The 22,036-nt window shown below is 42.6% G+C and overlaps 1 protein-coding gene across 3 annotated transcripts in view; it reads right to left on the reverse strand.

The window, feature by feature from the left end:
• Positions 1 to 22,036, reverse strand: part of ODAD2 (outer dynein arm docking complex subunit 2) — a 187,025-nt gene that overhangs the window by 157,494 nt on the left and 7,495 nt on the right. For all 3 annotated transcript variants that reach the window (XM_074946138.1, XM_074946140.1, XM_074946139.1), the window contains exons 3-7: positions 20,598 to 20,755; positions 19,048 to 19,243; positions 18,321 to 18,427; positions 17,693 to 17,829; positions 9,744 to 9,860 (exon numbers count right to left, since the gene is read on the reverse strand). In XM_074946138.1, the coding sequence (XP_074802239.1) occupies positions 9,744 to 9,860; positions 17,693 to 17,829; positions 18,321 to 18,427; positions 19,048 to 19,243; positions 20,598 to 20,755 (715 nt within the window). The remainder of the gene's footprint in view (positions 1 to 9,743; positions 9,861 to 17,692; positions 17,830 to 18,320; positions 18,428 to 19,047; positions 19,244 to 20,597; positions 20,756 to 22,036) is intronic.

The following is a 22,036-nucleotide window of genomic DNA, read 5'->3' on the forward strand; positions in this document are numbered from 1 at the left end:
TCCTGGACGAGTCTCATCTCGGGGGCCCTGAACAGAAGTGGGATGGGGGCTGAGGCTTGAATGACTTTCTTTGGGGTGCAGAACTGTGGATCACCAAAGACTTTAGAGTCATCCATGAGTCCTTAAGACTGTGCAAGCGAGATTCAGTATTTTGGGCAAACAAGCCTGCACAGTCGAAGGGCAGGTCCTGGATAGTGTTCTGGACCTCTGGTGGTATACCCGACACCTGTAGCCACGTGCTGCATCTCATTGTAATGGAGGTGGTCATAGTCCAAGCCGCCACGTCTGCCGCATCTAACGCAGTCTGGAGGGAGGTTCTTGAGACCACCCTGCCCTCCTCTAGAATTGCATTAAACTCCTTGCGTGATTCAGCCGGGAGCAACTCCTGAAACTTTGCTAATGCACTCCAGGAATTGAAAGCATAGTGGCTGAGTACCGCTTGCTGGTTGGCAACATGAAGCTGGAATCTCCCAGTCGAGTCGACCTTCCGGCCGAAAAGGTCCAGCTTCTTAGTGTCCCATGACTTTGGAGCAGGACCCGGCTGTCCCTGCCACTCCTTATGACTTTCTGCGTCCACCACGAGAGTCCCTGGTTGGGAGTGGGTGAAAAGGTGTTCATACCCTTTCTGCAGCACAAAATATCGTCTCTCCACCCCTTTAGTGGTGGATGGTATCGAGGCTGGGGTTTGCCAGAGCACCCTCGTAGTGTTCTGGATAGTTCTTATCAAGGGCAAGGCCACCTTAGATGGACCCTCCGGGGCAAGGATGTCCACCATTGGGTGCAACTTCTCTGTGACCTCCTCCGCCTGAAGGTTTAGGTTTAGGGCCACCCTCCTAAGAAGGTCTTGGTGTCCCATGGTGTCCATTGCTGGTAGAGTGGTGGTGGTGCCTGCCACCGCCTTGTCCAGCGAGGAGGAGGCCTGTGGGACCGGGTCTTCCTGACCTTCCGGCTCCCTAGAGGCTCAGTCGGGTGCATCAGTCCCCCCACCCTCAACTGGAAGTGGCTCCAGTACCACTGGTGGCGCTGGCTCGGATGCTGCGCCCGAGTGTGAAGGCCCAGAATCCTTGTCCCATGTGGGGTCCTCCGGAGCCCTGGTAGTGTAGCATGACACCGATGTCACTGAGGGGGAAGCACGGGGTGCAGATGCCTCCAATGAGGACCTGGAGCCCTGACCCTGAGTCTGATGATAGGCCCAAGGAGTCCAAAAGGGCCACTGTACTGGGTCCTGCCACTGGGGTGGCCAGGATACTGCTGGTGCTGACGAGTCCATGACTCTATGGTGCTGGCACCGGTGCCAGGATCGTGAGTGGTACCAGCTGTGTTGGGAGACAGAAGACTCAACCTCCGAGTCGGAAGAGTACTCTGAGCCCGACCATGGGGGGGCGGAGCCCAATGGTGCCAGAGAGCGGCCGAGGTGATGGGGAGCGGCGCCGAAACATTGTGGGCTTGCCCCGATGGTGAACAGGGGGCGGTGCCGCCATCGGTGTCATGAAGAGTGCCGGAGATGGTGCCACATAAATGCTGTCATATGCCATAGATGGTGCCATCGTCGGTGCCGCTGATGGTGCCTGAACTTGGGCCGACATCTGGAGCAGTGCCGGTGCTCGCATCTTTGGGGCCGGGGACTGTGCCATCATGGCAATAAGGTCCCGCACTGCCTTGTGGTATGCAGCGTGGAGGGGAGATGGAGATCTTCCTCCAATTCCCCCCGAGTTTGGGAATCCATCGGCACTGGACTCAAGGGACCTCCGGTTGGGGCTGGAGTCAACAGTGCCAGGTCTTGAAGGCCAGGCCGTGGGTGTCCCACCGCGGGACACACCCTGCTGGAATTCCCTTGGGGCTTCTTGACGGGGGAACGACCCCTGTCCGCCTTCTTTTTCTTATGCAGCACCGGGGACTGTGAGTGGTGCCGCCTGCTAGAGCTGGCTTTACGAGCCAGGGATTGGTGCTGATGCTTCTTGGAGGAGTCCTTTCTTGGTGCCGGGGCGTCCCACACCGAGGCCGGGGCACTGTGCACTGATGATGCCGGTGCTGTTTCTGGTACTGGCTGAGGGCGGAGGGCCAACACCATCAGAAGGAGCTTTAAACGATAGTCCCACTCTCTTTTAGTCCTGGGTCTAAAGCTCCTGCAAACTGAGCATTTGTTTGTCTGATGACCTTCTCCTAGGCACTTAAGACAAGCAGTGTGCAGATTGCCTCTGGGCATACGTTTCGTACACCTCTCGCACACCTTTAAACCCCTGCAACCGAGGCATGCCACGGTCCCTGGGAAAAACTGGGAGGGTGGATGGGGGGCAAAGTAAGCTTAACTAACTAACTACTGTAACTACAACTCAATTAAACTATTTACAAATAAGAAAAAAGGGAACCACTGGGTAGCCACCTGCAAATGCAAGAGACTGAGCTGCTTCAACGACTGTCACTGGCGGTAAGGAGGAACTGAGCAGGTGGCAGGTCAGCAGGGACCTATATACACCGCCATGAAGGCGCCACTCCAGGGGGCTCCACAGCCGACCCGACAGGTACCACTAGGGGAAAAACCTTCTGACGATCGTGCATGCAGCGCGCGCACACACACACACACCCCCCATTGGAATACACATAAGCAATCACTTGAAGAACTATCGTTTCCTCTAAAGAACCATTTATTTTGTCTCAGAGAAACAATCATAACAACTGAGCTGCAACTTAATTACATTTAGACAGAGTGAGAAATGCAGCGGCTGTCCAGAGACACCAACATCTTTGGAGCTTTTCTGTTAGTTGTTGCTACCTAGCAATTTGCTATGAGGAAGGGAATACCCATTTATTCCAGATCGGCAGAAATAATAGTACATTTAATATTTTACACACAAAATTTATAATGAATTCAAAAACTGTATATTTTCAAAAATATACATCTCTGGGGAATTTCTGCCATACTAACAGGAACACTTATTGTATTTTTAAATTCTATATTAACTCTACCTTCAAGAGTTCTAAAGCAGAGGCAGTTTGCTTACTTGCCACTAAAATGAAGAACACTACACTTCGACAATACCAACCTTTATTACATTATATGTTCTAAATATTGAATCTACTAACCTAGATCTCCCATGGGGTAATAAAATATTTTGCTGCTGCCACTAAGCTGATATACTTTAAATTCTTCAGTATAACAGTAACTCTATACCAGTAGGGAATACAGAGTTAGAAGTGATTTATCTGACAAAATTGAAGAAATCAATATTTACATTTGTTAAGTAGCTACATTTATTACCATAGCAAAAAATGATTAAACTAAGAAAAGCAAGTGTGTTATCTAACAAACAGTAACTTCAAATATGTGCCATTTTCAATGGGGGATAATTTATAAAAATCTAGCGTTTTCTATCTTTGGTGATCATGTGAAGTCAAACCTTTTTAAAACCTTTACTGCAGTAATCATGTCTAAAAATGTTCATACATCACAATACTTATGAACTGTAAATTCACATTTATATATAGTTCTGAAGAATTATTTTTGTCTAAGCAAGGATGTAGAATGAATTTTAAAGCAATATATTATTAAAACAGTGTATTATTTTTAGACAGAACAAAATATTAAAGGTTAATTCCAAAACTGTCAAAACCAGCCACTGGTTTTATGTGCCTGACTTGAAATACCTTAGGTCTGACTTTCAAAAATGTGCTACTTCAGTTAAAGTAAACCTGAGCTCAGCACCTCTGAAAATCAGGCCCAAGGTGTCTCAAAGTTGGACACACAAAAATGAAGTACTCAAAAGCAGTGTCTACTCTTGAAAATTTGGCTCCTAATTATTTGCTCATTTCACCAAATAAAATGGAGTCCCATAAACATGAAAATGAACTCTAAGAATTTTCTTCCAGCTAATTACATTTTTATGATAAATAATTTAGCTCTTCCGTGTAGGGGAAATATATACTGTATTGTTGCCTTGTGAGCCAACATTCAGGGTATTGCAGGTTGTTTCTGTTAGGAGGAGAAAATGATAGTTGTTGGGGTTTTTTGTGAAAGCCTATTCATTTACAAAGAATGTACACAAAGTCCTGTTTCCCGAAACACAGTAGGAATCAAACAGGAGACAGTTTCCTTGCTCAATATTCCAACCAGCACTTGATCTGTCTCTCTTTGATTTTTCTCAAAGTGACACTATAAGTGTGCTTCTCTAGCTGTCCTTGGCTTTCTGCTCCTTCTCTGCCCAGCAAAAAAATACAAAGCCCTCTGCCTTTGCATTCAGCCTCAAATAAACCTCTCCACCCACATAGCTCAGCCAGTGGCGCTGGAACACTTCGTAGTGAGGGTGCTGAAAGCCAGCTAAGGAAACTGTAAAGCAGTGGTCCCCAAACTCGTGCTCCCCTTATCCCTGTCCATGCCCCCCGCCCCCCAGAGTCTTGGCTTTGGGAGTGGGGGAGACACAGACAGGGGTAAGGGGGCCGGGGCCACAGCTGGTGGCAGGCGTGGGACTGGCAGCCAGGACCCTTGGCACGGGCCAGGAGCAGAGCCTCAGGCATGGGGCCGGCAGCCGGGACCCTAGGCACAGGTCGGGGATGCTGCAACATCACACACCCTCCTCACACACCCTTAGTTTCCGTGCTTATGAGCTCAGCTCCTGATCAGCCTTGCATGTGGCCTTCATTTTGGGTGGTGGCTCCTATTGTTTCAGTTACCTTATTCCAAAAGGAGCTTAACTGCTTCTGACATTTATCCCAAATGAAGGGCAGCTGTTATACCCACCAGCTTCAACTAGGTACCATGCAACTCTCTTGTATAACAGCTTTAAAAGGTCAATGAAAGGAATCCCAGACCCTGCTTAACACTGCTCAATAATGGACTGTGCTCTCCAAGTCAATTACAAATTAGTGCTGATGAGTTCTGAAAGGAGTCCTGTTGAGCTTTTGAAAGGATGGCAGTTGTGGCCCAGGGCCTTGAGGAAGGTACAGTATTCCTCATCTTGGCATGCAAACATGAAGACTCAGATCCTTGACCCATACCCTGAGTGTGAAGTATCAACAACAGAAGAGGGTGAGATTTTAGGCTGAAAGAAGTTATCTCTTCTTCCTGTTTCTCCTAAAGAACATTAGCAGGAGACTGTTCGGAGGAAGTTCTCTCCTCCGAACAAAGCAAACTTGTTCCAGACCTCACATACTGTACATTCTGTTTCTGTATTGATAAATACCATGTATTTCTTTCTAACCACTTAAAATCACAGTTACAAAAAAGAACAGTTACTCACTGCAGCAAGAATATTTTCCCTTCTAACAATTCTCCCCCAGCATATGCAATATGCTTTTTAAGTTTTTTAGTGCTTGTGAAATATGCCAGATTGACTGTACAGGAAATTGTAGCCATTAACCAAAGAACAGATACAGCAAAGGCAGTAGCAATGCAAGCTTCTCTATGTTATTCCATAAATGATTTCACCCATGAGATGGAGAAACTGTTATTAGGAATTTCAGAGTAGCAGCCGTGTTAGTCTGTATCCGTAAAAAGAAAAGGAGTACTTGTGGCACCTTAGAGACTAACAAATTTCTTATGCTCTAATAAGTACTCCTTTTGTTATTAGGAGTGTGTAGATCAGTCTCTATATCAGTTCAAATCCTAGCTCTCTGCTGAGAAAAGCTAGGAAAGGATGATACTTATGGTGCAGGGTTTTCTCATATGGAGCCATATCTCAATAAGCTAAACATAGTTGACAGTTATTTACTAAACACCATAAAATGTGCTTTATGCTATGCAAAATGTAAAGGAAGTATGTTGCCTGCTTCAAGATGCCAGGTTCTGGTTAGAATTTAAATGGCAAGATAAACCAAAGCGCTTTAGGAAGTTATAGAATAGAATATCAGGGTTGCAAGGGACCTCAGGAAGTCATCTTCTTGTCCAACCCCCTGCTCAAAGAAGGACCAATCCCCAATTTTTGCCCCAGATCCCTAAATGGCCCTCTCAAGGATTGAACTCTCAACCGTGGGTTTAGCAGGCCAATGCTCAAACCACTAAGCTATTCCTCTCCCCCATATATTAGTGCTTCAGTAGGTGGCATTCTTCCCAAACAGTCAGTACTTAAAACCAGTGCTCCAGTATGGTGTGAGGGGGCCACTCTGCTGCTGGAGGAACCATCTTTCAAATGAAATATAAAACTAAGGTCCTGAACCTTTGTGGATATTAAGGCTATAAGTACACTGCAAACCACTTGAGGCAGCTTACATGTGTCAATGGAAGGACTCTGGCAGGGGGAAGGTAGCGGGGAGCAGCCAGAGCCTTTCCACACTGCCTCCCCCTTGCCAGAACGTTTCCCCACTGCTGGAGTCTTTCACTGTGACAAGGAAAGGCTCTGGCAGCTCTCTATGGCAGGAAAAGGCTCTAGTGCAGGCAGATGCCAGAGTTTTTCCCCACTGCCAGAGTTATTCTCCACTGCTGGAGCATTTCCATGTGGCAAGAAAAGACTCCAGCAACAGGGAGGCAGTGAGACACTATACTGCTAAAAATAGCAGTATGGATGGGGTGGCACTACTTGGGCAAGTAGAGAGCCCTGTAGGGTATATACCCAGGTACATATTCACAGGGTTCAGGAGTGTCTTTACTCTCTTCACCTAAGCAGTGTCTCACACTGCTGTTTAGACCCATGCCAGGGGGCCATGTAGGGTATGTTACTCTACATGTTGCCAAAAGGAATGTAGACGTACAATGTAGACGTATCCTAAAGATCCTATGGCACGTTTTACAAGGAGAAGGCTATTAGCCTTGGTATATTGGATAAATTTCAATTTAAATAATAACATTCTTCCTACCTAACTTCTTCTATAGATTCAGTTGGATATAATATTCTTCTTTACTTCTGATTGTAATTTGTTGGATAAAATGCTTTGGGATTCTTTTGGCTGAGAGGTACTACATAAACCTAAGAGGATATTTTAAAAAGCCTAAATTCCAATAATGGTGGAGGCCTTCTGACAAGTTTCAACCTGTAATTAATTTTATTGCCAAGTTATAAACCATTGAAAATCTGTAAAGAGATGTCTGTAAATAGGAATGATGAAACAACTTTAACTGTATTGGCACTACTGGATGCTATTGTAATAGATAAAATGTGACATTTCTTACTCTAGCTAATGTTGCAGTCCAAACAGAAGCCAAAGACACACTTAAATCTTAGAGCTGCTGTAGCATGGTAGCAACACATGCTATATGAGCTGAAAGCATATTTCTCAACTCTGACATTCATATCAAAGACAACTCTTGCAACAAATGGGGGATATCTTTATATTTGTCATAATGGATGAAGTTATAAATGTAAATGGTTTCATTATAGAAAATCTTGTCAAAGAAAGTTGAGCTTTTATGTTAAAATACATTTTCCTATTTTAAAAATTCTACAGCTGCATAAAGAACAATACCAGGCTGATGAGGGATTATCAAAGCTTTTTATGCAAAATTAGAAACTGAGCTCATATACTGATGGGACACCAAATTACAACAAAATTATTTCTTGAAATACTCAGATAAGTTATTTATCTTTAGAAACACAACTTTAGAAAAAGAAATTGTTGATGATACCAAAGTATGAACAATTATTAATTAAATTTAAATGGTATGTATTATAAGGCTGTGTTTTTATATTACATACTAACGGTCTGGTGAGTTGTACTGTAAATACCATTCCAATTTTTCTCATCTTGTGGTTTCCATTGTCCCTAGAAATCTATTATATAAATCTGATTGTGTTTTTATTCATTTACCCATTTTCATTATTCATTTTCTCTTTAGGCTGGATTTTGCACTTACAGTAATAAAAACTATAAATTGTATGTTATAACACTGTATCATACCACAGCTATTCTGGAAGGAGGCTTATAGCTGCAGATGACTGATAAAACTGGTAGCTTAATCCATAAAATTGTAGCAATTACTGTTCGATAATGATACTTGACAGAATTTTCTCTAGATAAGTTTTATCAAAAGAAACATATATTTGGAAGAAAAAAACAAATTAATTAAAAACTTGACATTTCAACTTTTAAAAATATTTTACGTAGTTAGAAATATTAGAAAGGTGTCACTGAAAAATAAGGTAGTACAAATACAGTAATCACAAAAAGAAAAGGAGTACTTGTGGCGCCTTAGAGACTAACAAATTTATTTGAGCATAAGCTTTCGTGAGCTACAGCTCACTTCATCGGATGCATTCAGTGGAAAATACAGTGGGGAGATTTATATACACAGAGAACATGAAACAATGGGTGTTATCATACACACTGTAAGGAGAGTGATCACTTAAGATGAGCTAATACCAGCAGGAGAGCGGGGGCGCGGGGGGAACCTTTTGTAGTGATAATCAAGGTGGGCCATTTCTACCAAGAATGTCTTGTCAACTGCTGGAAATGGCCCACCTTGATTATCACTACAAAAGGTTTTCTTCACCCCCCTCCCCGCTCTCCTGCTGGTATTAGCTCATCTTAAGTGATCACTCTCCTTACAGTGTGTATGATAACACCCATTGTTTCATGTTCTCTGTGTATATAAATCTCCCCACTGTATTTTCCACTGAATGCATCCGATGAAGTGAGCTGTAGCTCATGAAAGCTTATGCTCAAATAAATTTGTTAGTCTCTAAGGTGCCACAAGTACTCCTTTTCTTTTTGCGAATACAGACTAAACACGGCTGCTACTCGGAAACCAGTAATCACAACGATATTTTTTACACTTACTAGCTCACTCATGGACGAGTGAGGATAAAAATAGTCTCCCATTGTCATGATTTGATGTTATAGCATATGAATATATTTAGTATAGGGTATTACATAAATACAAAAGAGATTAAGGCATTGCAAGTTCTTCGAAATTCTACATCTAATCACGGATATGCATTGTAGCTACAACAGAAAACATGAAATATGCAGCAGATTTTTACTAACTTTCTTTAGAAACATTGCTGCAGAAATCTAGCAACTTTGCAAGTCCATTATATAGCGATTTTGTGTTTTAGACCAAGTTGATCAGAACCCATGTAATTCTTACAAATGCAGTTATTTGTAACAGTGACTCAAAGGACATGCCCCCTGTTGGCCAAGCAAGGCCCTGCATGCACACCGCCCTCAGCTTGCTCTACTAGTGTTCAGAAATAAACCACTTGCCTCCAGAGTCTTTAAACAATACTCCCCTTCTCCCAGGGTTCAGTTTATTTAGTTCATACAGCTTCCTTTAGGTTCACGAGTCTTAACAGCCCTGTTTCTTGGAGATAGGGGGTTTTAGTCAAGCTACTCTGTCCTCAGCACAGAAGGCCCACTGCTCCCCTTTTTGAGCTGTGCTCATTACCTCAGGCCAGCTGTGGCTTTCAACCAGCTTCTCATTCAGTTGGCCCCTTTCTCCAAATAGTCCCCAGATTCAGAGGATTCAGCTAATAACCTTCTCCTCGTGGTGTCTCTCTGAATATAGACAGCCCTCTACTTCCAGCTCATTCCCAATTGATTGGAAGAAAGGAGAGACTGGCCCCACATACTCTGCAAGACTTTTGGTCCCAGCCCCTTAAACAAACAGTAACTGACTTTCTCCAAATCATTACATATTCTGGGGACTTCCTCTCCACCAATACCTCATTTCCTAGATCTTTTGCATACATCAAAGCCTCCCAAAATCTTAAAGGGCCATGCCACGTAACCGGGATGAGCTCACTGCTAGGCACCACTACCGATATGGGAGCAGACTATATCACAGTACAGTATGTAAAATAATATCAGAATATACATACCTGTTTAGCGATATTCTCTACAAATTTTGGTGATCTTTCCCTTAATAATGTTATAAGATCTTTATATATGTCACTTTTTCTCTCATAGTCAATATCATCTTTCTCCTTTTCTCTACCCTTAAAAAAGAACACAATTTTAAATTATTATTATTATTCTCTTTCATAATAGATTTCCATCTGTAAGGTAAATACTGTTAAGAAACATAGGTCCCAAGCTTGCAATGATCTTCACACAACTGACCATTGTGCCAGCAGAGAGCCCCAATGAATGCCAGTGGGGATTAGCAGGGGCCCCAGGGTCCACTCACATGGAGCTCATTGCAGGATCAGCATCTTAGACCCAGTCCTGCAAGTAGTTACTACTGCATGTGGTGCTTTGTGAGTAGTCCCATGGAAAGGGACTTAGGGACCATGGGGGGAAACCAAATAAACATAAGCCTCTAGTATGATGCAGGTTTCAGAGTAGCAGCTGTGTTAGTCTGTATTCGCAAAAAGAAAAGAAGTACTTGTGGCACCTTAGAGACTAACACATTTATCTGAGCATAAGCTTTCGTGAGCTACAGCTCACTTCATTGGATGCAGTGGCTAAGAAAGCTAAGATGTATAATCAGGGAAATAGCAAGTAGCAATGTGGAGGGGATATTACCACTGTATATGGCATTAGCAAGATTATTATTGGAATATTGTGTCCAGTTCTGGTGTTCATACTTTAAAACGGATAGTGACAAATTGGAAAGGATATAGAAAAGAGCTACAGCACTGATTTGAGATCTGGAAAGCCTGCCTTACAGTGAGAGAATACAGAAGCTCAATCTGTTTATAGTTGATCATAAAGAAGATTAAGAGGTGACTTAACAATGTTCTATAACTTCCTACATGGGGAGAAGATTTCTGACAGTAGAGTGCTCTTTAATTTAGCTGACATAAGCATAACAAGTGCTAATGGCTGGAAGCTAAAACTAGACAAATCCAGACTAGAAATAAAGCACACATTTTTGATAGTAATTAACCATTGGAAGAACTTAATTAGGGATGTGATTGAGTCTTTATCACCTGAAATCTTAAAATCAAGAATGGATGTCTTTCTAAAAGATATGCTGTAGCTCAATCAGAAGTTATGGACTTGATGAAGGAATTACTGAGTGACATTTTATGGTTTGTGTTATGCAGGTCAGATTAGATGGTGCTAATGGCCCCTTCTGGCCACAAAGTCTATTAATCTGTTATTTCAATGGGACTCATAGTAGTAAGAACTTCATCCAGTAGAATGTGTTTAGAAGATCATGTCCTTATTTATAGCTGGGGCAAAAAAAGTATGGGGTTTTTTCCTTAAAAAACTGAAATTTTGTGTAGGTTTTATTCTTTATTATATTTGTCCCAAACTTTTATATTTTTATACAAGCAATCATCATAAGAAGAGAGAAAAATAGTTTGGGACTGGGACTCAGGAAGGAGAGGGTGCAGTAACCTTGTGCAGTAACTGTAGTTCTTCAATATGTGTGTCCCTATGGGGGCTCCACTTTAGGTGACATGTACCCCGCATGCCTTCATTCAGAGATTTTTCATTAGCAGTGTCCGTTCAGCCTGCACATGTGTCCTACATGTCCTTGTGCTCCGCACCAGGTCTATATGGGACTGCACAGGCAAACCACCCTCTACTACAAAGTCTACCACAAAGTTCTACAAGGAAACTCTGAAGTACAGGGGAAGGAGAGCAGGTAGTGGAGCACCCATAGGGACATACATCTCAAAGAACTACAATTACTGCACAAGGTGAGTAACCTCTTCTTCTTTGAATAGTGTCCCTATGGTTGCTCCACTTCAGATGACTCCCGAGAGCAGTATACCCACAGCAAGGAGGGAGCTACAGAATCAGGTCCAGAAATGAAGACGGAGCTGCATAACCAACTGCCACACCAAATCTAGAGGCATGGACCAAGGCACAGTGCTTGGAGAAGGTATGTACTGAAGACCATGTACTGGCTCTGCAGATACTGGAACATCTTTAAGTAATGCCATAGATGTTCATTGCAACCTAATAGAGAATGCTAATACCATGAAAGGAGGTTGAAAGCTGGCAACATATAACGTGCATTAATACACCCAAAGATCCACCTTGATTGCCTCTGGGAGGAGAGTGTGGATCCTTTAGATCTGTCTGCAATGGAAACAAATAGTCTAGGAGACCTCTGAAATGGTTTGGTTTTGTCTATATAGAAGGCCATTGCTCTTCTGACACCTGAGGGATGGAAGGAAGTCTGCTGTTAGGAAGTATGTGGTTTTGTGGAAAAAAGGGTAAAAGAATGGTTTGATTAAGATGAAACTCAGATGACACCTTGGTATGAATTTAGGGGGTGGACATAAGAAAAGTTTGTCCTTGAACAAAATCATGAAAGGAGAGTCTGCCATTAAGGCCCAAATGTCTCAGACTCTTTGGGTTGATGTGAGGGCTACCAAAAAGGCCCGTCATCACAGACAGGTTCAGTAAGGAGCAGGTCACCTTTGGTTCACAGAGAGGACTTTTAAGACATCTGAGAACTCAACTAAGATCCCAAGATGGAGTGGGGTCTTTCACTTGAGGGAAAACATTCCCCAATCCTTTGATGAACTTTTCAAGTTGCTGGGTGAGCAAACAAAAAGAACATTTCCACTGGAAAATGAAAGGCTGTTATGGCGGCCAAGTAAACCTTGACTGAGTTGGTTGATAATCCTCCTGCAACTGAAGAAAACAGGCAATCCCGGATAACAAAGAGTGGGGAAGATTTGGATGCGAGTCATGGACGTTCACATCAATGGCTAAATTTCTTCCACTATTGAAGATAAGTATTTTGGGTAGATTCTTTCCTACTGTTTAATAACACTTGTAGTACCTCCACAGAAAAGGCAGACTCTAGCCCAGTGGTGGGGAACCTGCAGCCCGCGGGCCACACGCGGCCCAGCTTACACTGACCATCTGCAGGCACGGCTGCCTGCAGCTCCCAGTGGCCACAGTTTGCCAGTCCCGGCCAATGGGAGCTGTGGGAAGCAGCGCGGGCTGCAGGGACATGCTGGCCGCCACTTCCCGCAGCTCCCATTGGCTGGGAATGGGGAACTGCAGCCACTGGAAGCTGCGGGTGGCTGTGCCTGCAGTCAGTCAATGTAAACAAACTGTTCTAGCCCCATGAAATATCGAGGAGCCATGTCTTCTGGCAGAGAACTCCTAGGTTGAGATGAAGCAATCTATCTGTCTTGGAAAAGAAGATGAGGGGTAAGTGGAAGCTTTATTGCTGGACAGAGGGACAGGTGAAATAGGTAAGGATACTATGCTTGTCTCAATCATGTTGCAAGTACTAGAATAACCCTGGCTTTGTCCTGTCTGATTTTGTTCAGCACCCTCAATATCAGAGGCATTTGGGGAAATATGTAGAACAGTCTCTTTGTCCAAGGTAGGAGGAAGGCATCCCCCAGAGAATGGCATCCTAGATCCCCTCTTGACCAGAACAGACGACACTTCCAGTTTGTGAAAGTGGTGAAGTGGTCCACTGCTGGAAATCCCCAAATTTGAAATATGCCATGGAGGGTCCAAAAGTCCAACTCCCATTTGTAGTCATGGGAGAAATGCCCGCTGAGAGCAACAGACAGGGTGTTTTGAGTGCCAGGTAGCTACATTGCTGAAATGTGTATACAATGGATTATGCACCAGAGAGAGAGACCTTGCTCCTCGTTGCTGGTTGATATAAAACATACAGGCCACATTATCATAGAATCATAGAATATCAGGGTTGGAAGGGACCTCAGGAGGTCATCTAGTCCAACCCCCTGCTCAAAGCAGGACCAACACCCAACTAAATCATCCCAGCCAGGGCTTTGTCAAGCCTGACCTTAAAAACTTCTAAGGAAGGAGATTCCACCACCTCCCTAGGTAACGCATTCCAGTGTTTCACCACCCTCCTAATGAAAAAGTATTTCCCAATATCCAACCTAAACTTCCCCCTCTGCAACTTGAGACAATTACTCCTCGTTCTGTCGTCTGCTACCACTGAGAACAGTCTAGATCCATCCTCTTTGGAACCCCCTTTCAGGTAGTTGAAAGCAACTATCAAATCCCCCCTCATTCTTCTCTTCCGTAGACTAAACATCCCCAGTTCCCTCAGCCTCTTCTCATAAGTCATGTGTTCCAGTCCCGTAATCATTTTTGTTGCCCTCCGCTGGACGTTTTCCAATTTTTCCACATCCTTCTTGTAGCGTGGGGCCCAAAACTGGACACAGTACTCCAGATGAGGCCTCACCAATGCCGAATAGAGGGGAACGATCACGTCCCTCGATCTGCTGGCAATGCCCCTACTTATACATCCCAAAATGCCATTGGCCTTCTTGGCAACAAGGGCACACTTTTGACTCATATCCAGCTTCTTGTCCACTGTAACCCCTAGGTCCTTTTCTGCAGAAATGCTGCCTAGCCATTCAGTCCCTAGTCTGTAGCGGTGCATGGGATTCTTCCGTCCTAAGTGCAGGACTCTGCACTTATCCTTGTTGAACCTCATCAGATTTCTTCTGGCCCAATCCTCTAATTTGTCTAGGGCCCTCTGTATCCTATCCCTAGCCTCCAGCTTATCTACCTCTCCTCCCAGTTTACTGTCATCTGCAAACTTGCTGAGGGTGCAGTCCACACCATCCTCCAGATCATTTATGAAGATATTGAACCAAACCAGCCCCAGGACCGACCCTTGGGGCACTCCATTGATACCAGCTGTCAACTAGACATGGAGCCATTGATCACTACCTGTTGAGCCCGATGATCTCGCCAGCTTTCTATCCACCTTATAGTCCATTCATCCAGCCCATACTTCTTTAACTTACTAGCAAGAATACTGTGGGAGACCGTGTCAAAAGCTTTGCTAAAGTCAAGGAACAACACGTCCACTGGTTTCCCCTCATCCACAGAGCCAGTTATCTCGTCATAGAAGGCAATTAGATTAGTCAGGCGTGACTTGCCCTTGGTGAATCCATGCTGACTGTTCCTGATCACTTTCCTCTCCTCTAAGTGCTTCAGAATTGATTCCTTGAGGACCTGCTCTGTGATTTTATCTATTATAACCATCATTGACTTGACTTGACGAGAGATAAAAAATGAAGGCAAGCATTTCTGATTGCCCTGAGTTCCAACAGGTTGATGTGAAGACTGCTTTCATGAGGTGATCATCTTCCTGGATTGTACTGAAACATGCCCTCTCTCTCAACAGGGATGCATCCATCGTTATGGTGACTGTGAAATTCAGCTGGAGAAAAGGAATACCTGCACCAACGTTTGATGATCTTTCCACCGGCCTAGGGAATCTTTCACCTGAAGTGGAAATGAAACCTGTTTGTCTGAGCTTTGTTTGTGAGTAGACTGTTCTGAGCCATCTCTGGAAGCAACAAAGGCATAACCTTGCATGATCTGTTATGGTGGGCACTGAGGAAATCAGATACTTAGGCTTGTACGGTACCAAGGAACCTGTTAGGGGAGGCACTGGAAAGTAGAGCCATATTCAATGGTACCAGACTGGAGGAATGTCTTTCCTTGCCATCTTTATCATGTCCAGATACTACCTAAGATCTCTCGGAGCCACGTTTGCTCTTAGAAGAGCTTTGGGGTTTTCCAGTCCTGCCAGTATGGGGATAGACCTTCACTTCTAAGACACCAGGTTGAGAGGTCAAAGTTTCTGAGTTGGTCTACCTACTGGTAGATCGAGGTCTTTTTGGAGTAGATTCCTTATGAAGGACGTTAGAGCTCCTCTTCCTGGGACCCTCTGAGGAGGTCTCTGGAGTTTTCCCCTTTCTGGGGGAGTGCTGAGCCAAGGTCAATGGGGCACTGGATCTACCCGGAGACTGCATAGGGGCATGCTCCTGACCAGGCTCTCAAGTGGGATGAAGGGAACCCTCGATCATTCACAACTTCAACTTCATCTCCTGATTCTTCCATGCCCTGGACTTAAAGGCCAGACAGAAGTTACACTTCTGTGGGATGTGTTACTCTGCTAGGCACTAAAAGCACTTGGAGTGGCCATCTCTAATTGGGATGGCCACTTGGCAAGGCAGCATTTAAACCCTGGTGAGCCAGGAAAGCATGCCTTCCCAAAGGGAAGGAAGAGGATAAAACAAACCTCTCAACTACTAAAATAAGCTAAACTAAAAAACTAACAGAATAGATCAGGGGTGAGTAAACTACGGCCTGTGGGCTGCATCCAGCCCATCAGACGTTTTAATCTGGTCCTCGATCTCTCGCCAGGGAGCAGGATCAGGGGCTTGCCCCGCTCCGCACGTGCTGTGGCTCTGCACAGCTCCCAGAAGCAGCGGCAAGTCCCCCCTCTGGCTCCTACTCATAGGAGCAGCCAGGGGGCTCCACATGCTGCCCCTGCCCCAGGCGCCACCCCCGCAGCTCCCATTAGCCGGGAACCGCTGCCAATGGAAGCTGCAGGGATGGCGCCTGCAGATGAGGCAGTGCGCAGAGCTGCCTAGCCGCGCCTCTGGGTAGGAACCAGAAGGGGGACATGCCGCTGCTTCCGGAAGCTGCTTGAAGTAAGCACCACCTGGAGCCTGCACCCCGACCTCCTCCCATGCCCCAACCGCCTGCCCCACCCCTAATCCCCCTCCCGCCCTCCGAATTCCTTGGTCCCAGCCTGGAGCACCCTCCTGCACCCCAAATCCCTCATCCCCAGCCCCACCACCCCCAGCTGGAGCCCTCCCCTCCCCAAACTCCAACCCCGTGCTCTAGCCCTGAGCCCCCTCCTGCACCTTGAACTCCTCATTTCTGGCTCCACCCCAGAGCCTGCAACCCCAGCCAAAGCCCTCACCCCCTCCTGCACCCAACCTCAAATTTTGTGAGCATTCATGGCCCACCATACAATCTCCATACCCAGATGTGGCCCTTGGGCCACAAAGTTTGCCCAGCCCTGGACTAAACTAAACTCAGCTAACAACTAGGAAAACATTTTAGCAGAGGCAAGCTCAAGGCAGATATGCTAAAACTCAATCTCAGGCTGAGGCAGCTGAGAAGGAACTGAGGGAAGTTCGCCCATGCAGCATTATATAGCCTTGGTGCAGAGCATGAGGACTTGCAGGGCACATGCGTGGGCCAAATGGACACTGCTAATGAAAATCTCCAATTGAAGGTGCGGGGAAAACACACACCCAAAGTGGAGCACTCATAGGGACAGTACTTGAAGAAGAAATGTGTGTCTACTCCCTGCTCTCTCATGGACTTCCTATGTGAATTTGGGCAAGACACTTAAGACTGTTACTGAGTTTCCACTAAAAGTCTGACTTTTCCCACCCCTCTAAAATCCACAAACAAAGGAATATCAGAATCAAAAGTAGTGAGTTGGGTTTGTGGCTGAGATAAATAAGTTTGTACAAGGAATTCCTGAATTCTGACACCTTAAATATAACACTGTCCCTCAGAGTCCAAAGAGTTAGCAAACTTTTTTTTGCTACTGTGTAGACACTTCGCCCCCAGTCACTTCAATGGAAGTGCTCGCATGCTTAAAAGTGAAAATGTAGATTATGGACAATATGATATAATTCAGAAAGAATGTAATGGTACGCATCTTGCCATTCTTCAGGATTCATTAACAGATCTGTTTCATACTCAACTTCCTCTAATAGCTAGATATAGTGAAAAGAATGTGCAAAACAAGCATTTTATGTGCTGCTTCACACATGTGGTAACAAAGTAAATTTACAAGTGAAGTGTAAACCACTAGAATTCACTGTTCAGGCAATAGCAGAAAAAGAAATAATGACCTATAGTCAAAACGTAAAAATATATGGCATCATGCCATGATTATTTTCTCTCTTTCTGCAGTGCCACTAAAGTAACTCTTCAGCTCTTGGTTGAATGCAACTGCCCTAAATCCTCAGGTAGGACTCACCCATTTTTACGTACTCAAGTTTCTTTTATCCCAGATTTGAGTTTTTTTGTTACTTACTCCATTTAAAAACACTCCTGCTGTGCTGCAAGTGATGTACAAAGGATCAGTGTCATGTGGTTTAACAATCAAATAACAAATTTCCCCATGGACTTGTCTCCAAGGTGGGGCTCGACATCCATTGGAGAATTCATAATCTGCAACAATAGTGTTTTTGTTATTTTTAAAAATATATTGCTATTTCTAATAATAAGACCTGAATGGATTTTTAATTATAAAATTCATACAAATTAAGGTCCCAGTCCTACAACTCTTACTTATGTCAACAATCCAAACTCATTTAGGACTTGATCCTGCAAAGTGGTGAGAATTCCGGCCTGATCCAACAAACCACTTAAACACCTGTGCAGCACTTATCAGGATCAAGCCCTTAATTAGTCCGAGTGAATTCAATGAGACATGAATAGGGATTATTTATGTAAATCAAGGTTGAAGAATTCAGCTCCATATCTGTAGGTACATGTTGTTCTATATTATTACTTAAAAATAGAAATACACACTTTAAATCAGTAAGAGATAATTAATTTATTTTAATATCTACATTAAAAAAATAAAATTTATTATATTTAATGTATAGGTGTAAATGTCAAACATGATCAAACAAAAACATAAAAGGTAGAATTTTAACCTGATATATATTCAAGAGATTCCAGCACGGTATCTTCTCCTTCTCCAGAGAAATGTTTCAGCAGATCCACTTCATTTTTTACAGCAGCTGGAGTTAATCTCACCTCTCTGTAATTAACAGAAAATGTCTAAAAATCTAATAATAAAAAATAGATTTTCAAAAAATAATCAAGACAATTGTATAAAGGGATTTTGCTCTTTCCTTTCACTAGTTTCAGAGTAGTAGGAAAAACAACTAAAAATATGCAAATAGCTATTTAGTGAAATTTTAGCTTCACAACTAAAATGAAACTGATATAACGCTTCGACAAATTCAGTATCTTTTGTGTGCTTTCATAACTAAATGAACAACTCTATTAAAAAGTTTTAATTACTAGTGTATTATTTATTTATATAAATTATATTGAGTTGCTTTCAAATACAGAACATATGTCCTTCATGCATAGAAATGTATACACACACACACACACACACACACACACACACACACACACAAACACACACACACATTTATACTCATATTGTTAAACCTCCAGAAAACATCTTTCATTTCAGCAACTTTTCCTGGTTTTCATAAATCAATAAAGATAATTACTTTCATATCTTTTTGAGTGATTTCTTCATATCACACCAAAAGCACATGTTTTGGGTTAAAATGAATTTAATTTAAAAACAAAACAAAAAAATTACTGGCTAAAAATGGACAGTTTCATTTGCAATGTACTTACTGTGAAATACGTTTTAAAGAACTGTTAAGTAGTTGCATATCCAGCTGTTGAAGAAGAAGAGATATCTTCATTTTAATCTCTGTATCAGGATCATCATCTTTTTTCATTCTGTCCAGCAAGCGCAGCATAGACATATCTTCTCCTTCAATGGTCCCATATCCTGGGCCAAGAATTTTCACTATAGGATCTCTATTGGCTGTAAATGAGAAACATTATCAATATAAAAATAATGGTACTTTAAAACCGATCTTAAAGGATTTTTAAAATCCTTCACTGCCAAAGCATTTTAACAATGGTAACTTATAATATGAACTCATATTTAATTTTAAACGATAGATAATGGGTTCCTTAACATGTTTAAAATGTTACTGTTTTATCTTGTAGGAGTAAATGATTTCACATCACTTTATTGTGATTTGAAATACATTAATATATCAGTTTTTAACAATATGAAAACAAAATTCAGGTAAAACAAACAAATAATAAACAGAAGCTGTCTTTTGGTGAATAAACATTTAGATTTATTGAATCGAGAGGTAAATATCAAACTCTCTTTTGGGTCAGTATTTACCTTCAGGGATAATAAAATTGGATGATGACCCAAACATCAAGTCAATGGGCTCAATTCACAGAAAAGCCATCATTACGGAAGTTTGATTTAGTGTAAAACAATGTCTTAAAAGATTTGTTGGCAACACTCCCAATGATTCTGTAAAAGGCCCAGCTATCACTTGCTCAGGATTGCCAGCTGTCCTTTTCAGTGACCAGTGACACAACTGTGTGTCAGCTGGTTTTATAAACTCCTCTTGTTCTCAGTGGCCCAATAAGTGACAGTATTCTTACACAGATGCATAGCAGTTGCTGGCTCACACTGAAGCATGATCCCTGTGTATGCCTTTGCTGCGTGGGCATTTTACAAATCAGGCGCAATCCATCTGTGACTGCATCAGAATTATAGCTAACTTGTTTTCTACCAATTTCACAAACAAATGTTACTCAGATCTTGCACTCCCATACGTGTCTAATTTAGTACACTTAGGTGCTTTTTATTCAGTTTGTATACAAGGAACTGGATAGGACCCAATAACTATGCTGTTACATATTTTCTAAAAGTGCTCATCAGAAAGATCTGAAAATGTTCACAGCCATGAACTTCCTAAGCATAACATATATTTGTTGGTTATTTTAATAAATTAACATTATAAAAGCAAGATTACCTTAAAAGTACAGAAAAAAACTATTATTAGCTTCTGAGGACACATTTAGTATGCCAAGATTTGAATATATGATCTGCTATAATTGTTGAGGTACCAGTCAGTATACATGTATCTTTATATGTAATTCCATGTTAACATTATTCCAAAGCTCTATATTACTGACTTCAGTGAAGATAAAAAAATAAAAAATAGAAGTTTGCTGGTTCATCACATCACTGTTTTCAACCAATCCCTCATAAGCCAAAATTTGTACTAAATAAAATGTAACGTATGTGTTTCTTTCTTTATTTTTTTAAACATTAAAATTCAAGGGCAAGAGAGAAAAAAAACAACCTTCAAGGCATGCCTGTGCTTCCTTTAACTTTTTTTCCATAGCTACATGTAGCAAACGAGAGAGTTGGCCAAAACTGCGTACTCTGATAGTTGAGTCACTGAGGAGAAGCAATGGTTGATCATCTTTGTCTCTTTCTTCTGACTGAACGGTTGTTCCACTAGAAGAATAAAATGATACTTCATAAAGAAAGAACTTTTATTAAAGGAAAATTTTAGGTAGAGTCCAACTCTGAGAATGCTGCTCAAAGCTCTTAATCAAAAATGGACCTTGTCTCCTAATTTACATCCCCCTTTCTAATTACTAATAGACCATGTTGACTTGCAAAATCAAAAGAGTTCCCAGAAACAAATGTTAGGGTGCTGTACCTTACTTACCAAACTAAGGTCTATCAGTGAAATATATATTAATATATTACAGCTGACAACAGAAATATGCATAAGAATATAAGAACAGCCATTCATGATTTCATAGACCACTATCATATCCCCCCTAGTCTCTTTTCTACCCTGAAGAGTCCTAGTCTTTTTAAAATCTCATCTCATGGAAGCTGTTCCATACCCCTCATCATTTTCACTGCCCTTCTCGGCACCTTTTCCAATTCTACTATACCTTTTTTCAGATGGGGTAACCTGAATTGCATACAGTATTCAAGATGTGGGCATACCACAGATTTATACAGTGGTATTATGATATTTCTGCTTTATTATCTATCCCTTTCCTAATAGTTCCTAACATTCTGTCTGCCACTGGACATTGAATGGATGTTTTCAAAAAAAATATCCACAGTGACTCCTAGCTCTCTTTCTCAAGTGGTAACAGCTAATTTAGATCCATCATTTTGTATGTATAGTTGAGGTTATTTTTTCCAATGTGCACAACTTTGCACTTAGCAACACTGAATTTCAGCTGCCATTTTGTTGTCCACTCACTCAGTTTTGTGAAATTCCTTTGTAACTCTTCCCAGTCAGCTTTGGACTTAACTATCTTGGGTAATTTTGACATCTGCAAACTTTGCCATCTCATTGTTCACCCCCTTTTCAAGATTGTTTATGAATATGTTGAACAGCATAAGTCTCAATACAGCTCCTTGGGGGATCACACTATTTACCTCTCTCAATTGTGTAAACTGACCACTTATTCCTACTCTTTGTTTCCTATCTTTTAACTAGTTACCAATCCATGAGAGGACCTTCCCTCTTATCCCATGACTGCTTACTTTGCTTAATAGCCTTTGGTGAGGGACCTTGTCAAAAGCTTTCTGAAAGTCCAAGTACACTATAGCCACCAGATCACCTTTGTCCACATACTTGTGGACCCACTCAGAATCATAGAATATCAGGGTTGGAAGGGACCTCAGGAGGTCATCTAGTCCAACCTCCTGCTCAAAGCAGGACCAACACCCAACTAAATCATCCCAGCCAGGGCTTTGTCAAGCCTG

Source organism: Natator depressus, chromosome 2, assembly GCF_965152275.1.
Source record: "Natator depressus isolate rNatDep1 chromosome 2, rNatDep2.hap1, whole genome shotgun sequence".
Lineage (NCBI taxonomy): Eukaryota > Metazoa > Chordata > Testudines > Cheloniidae > Natator > Natator depressus.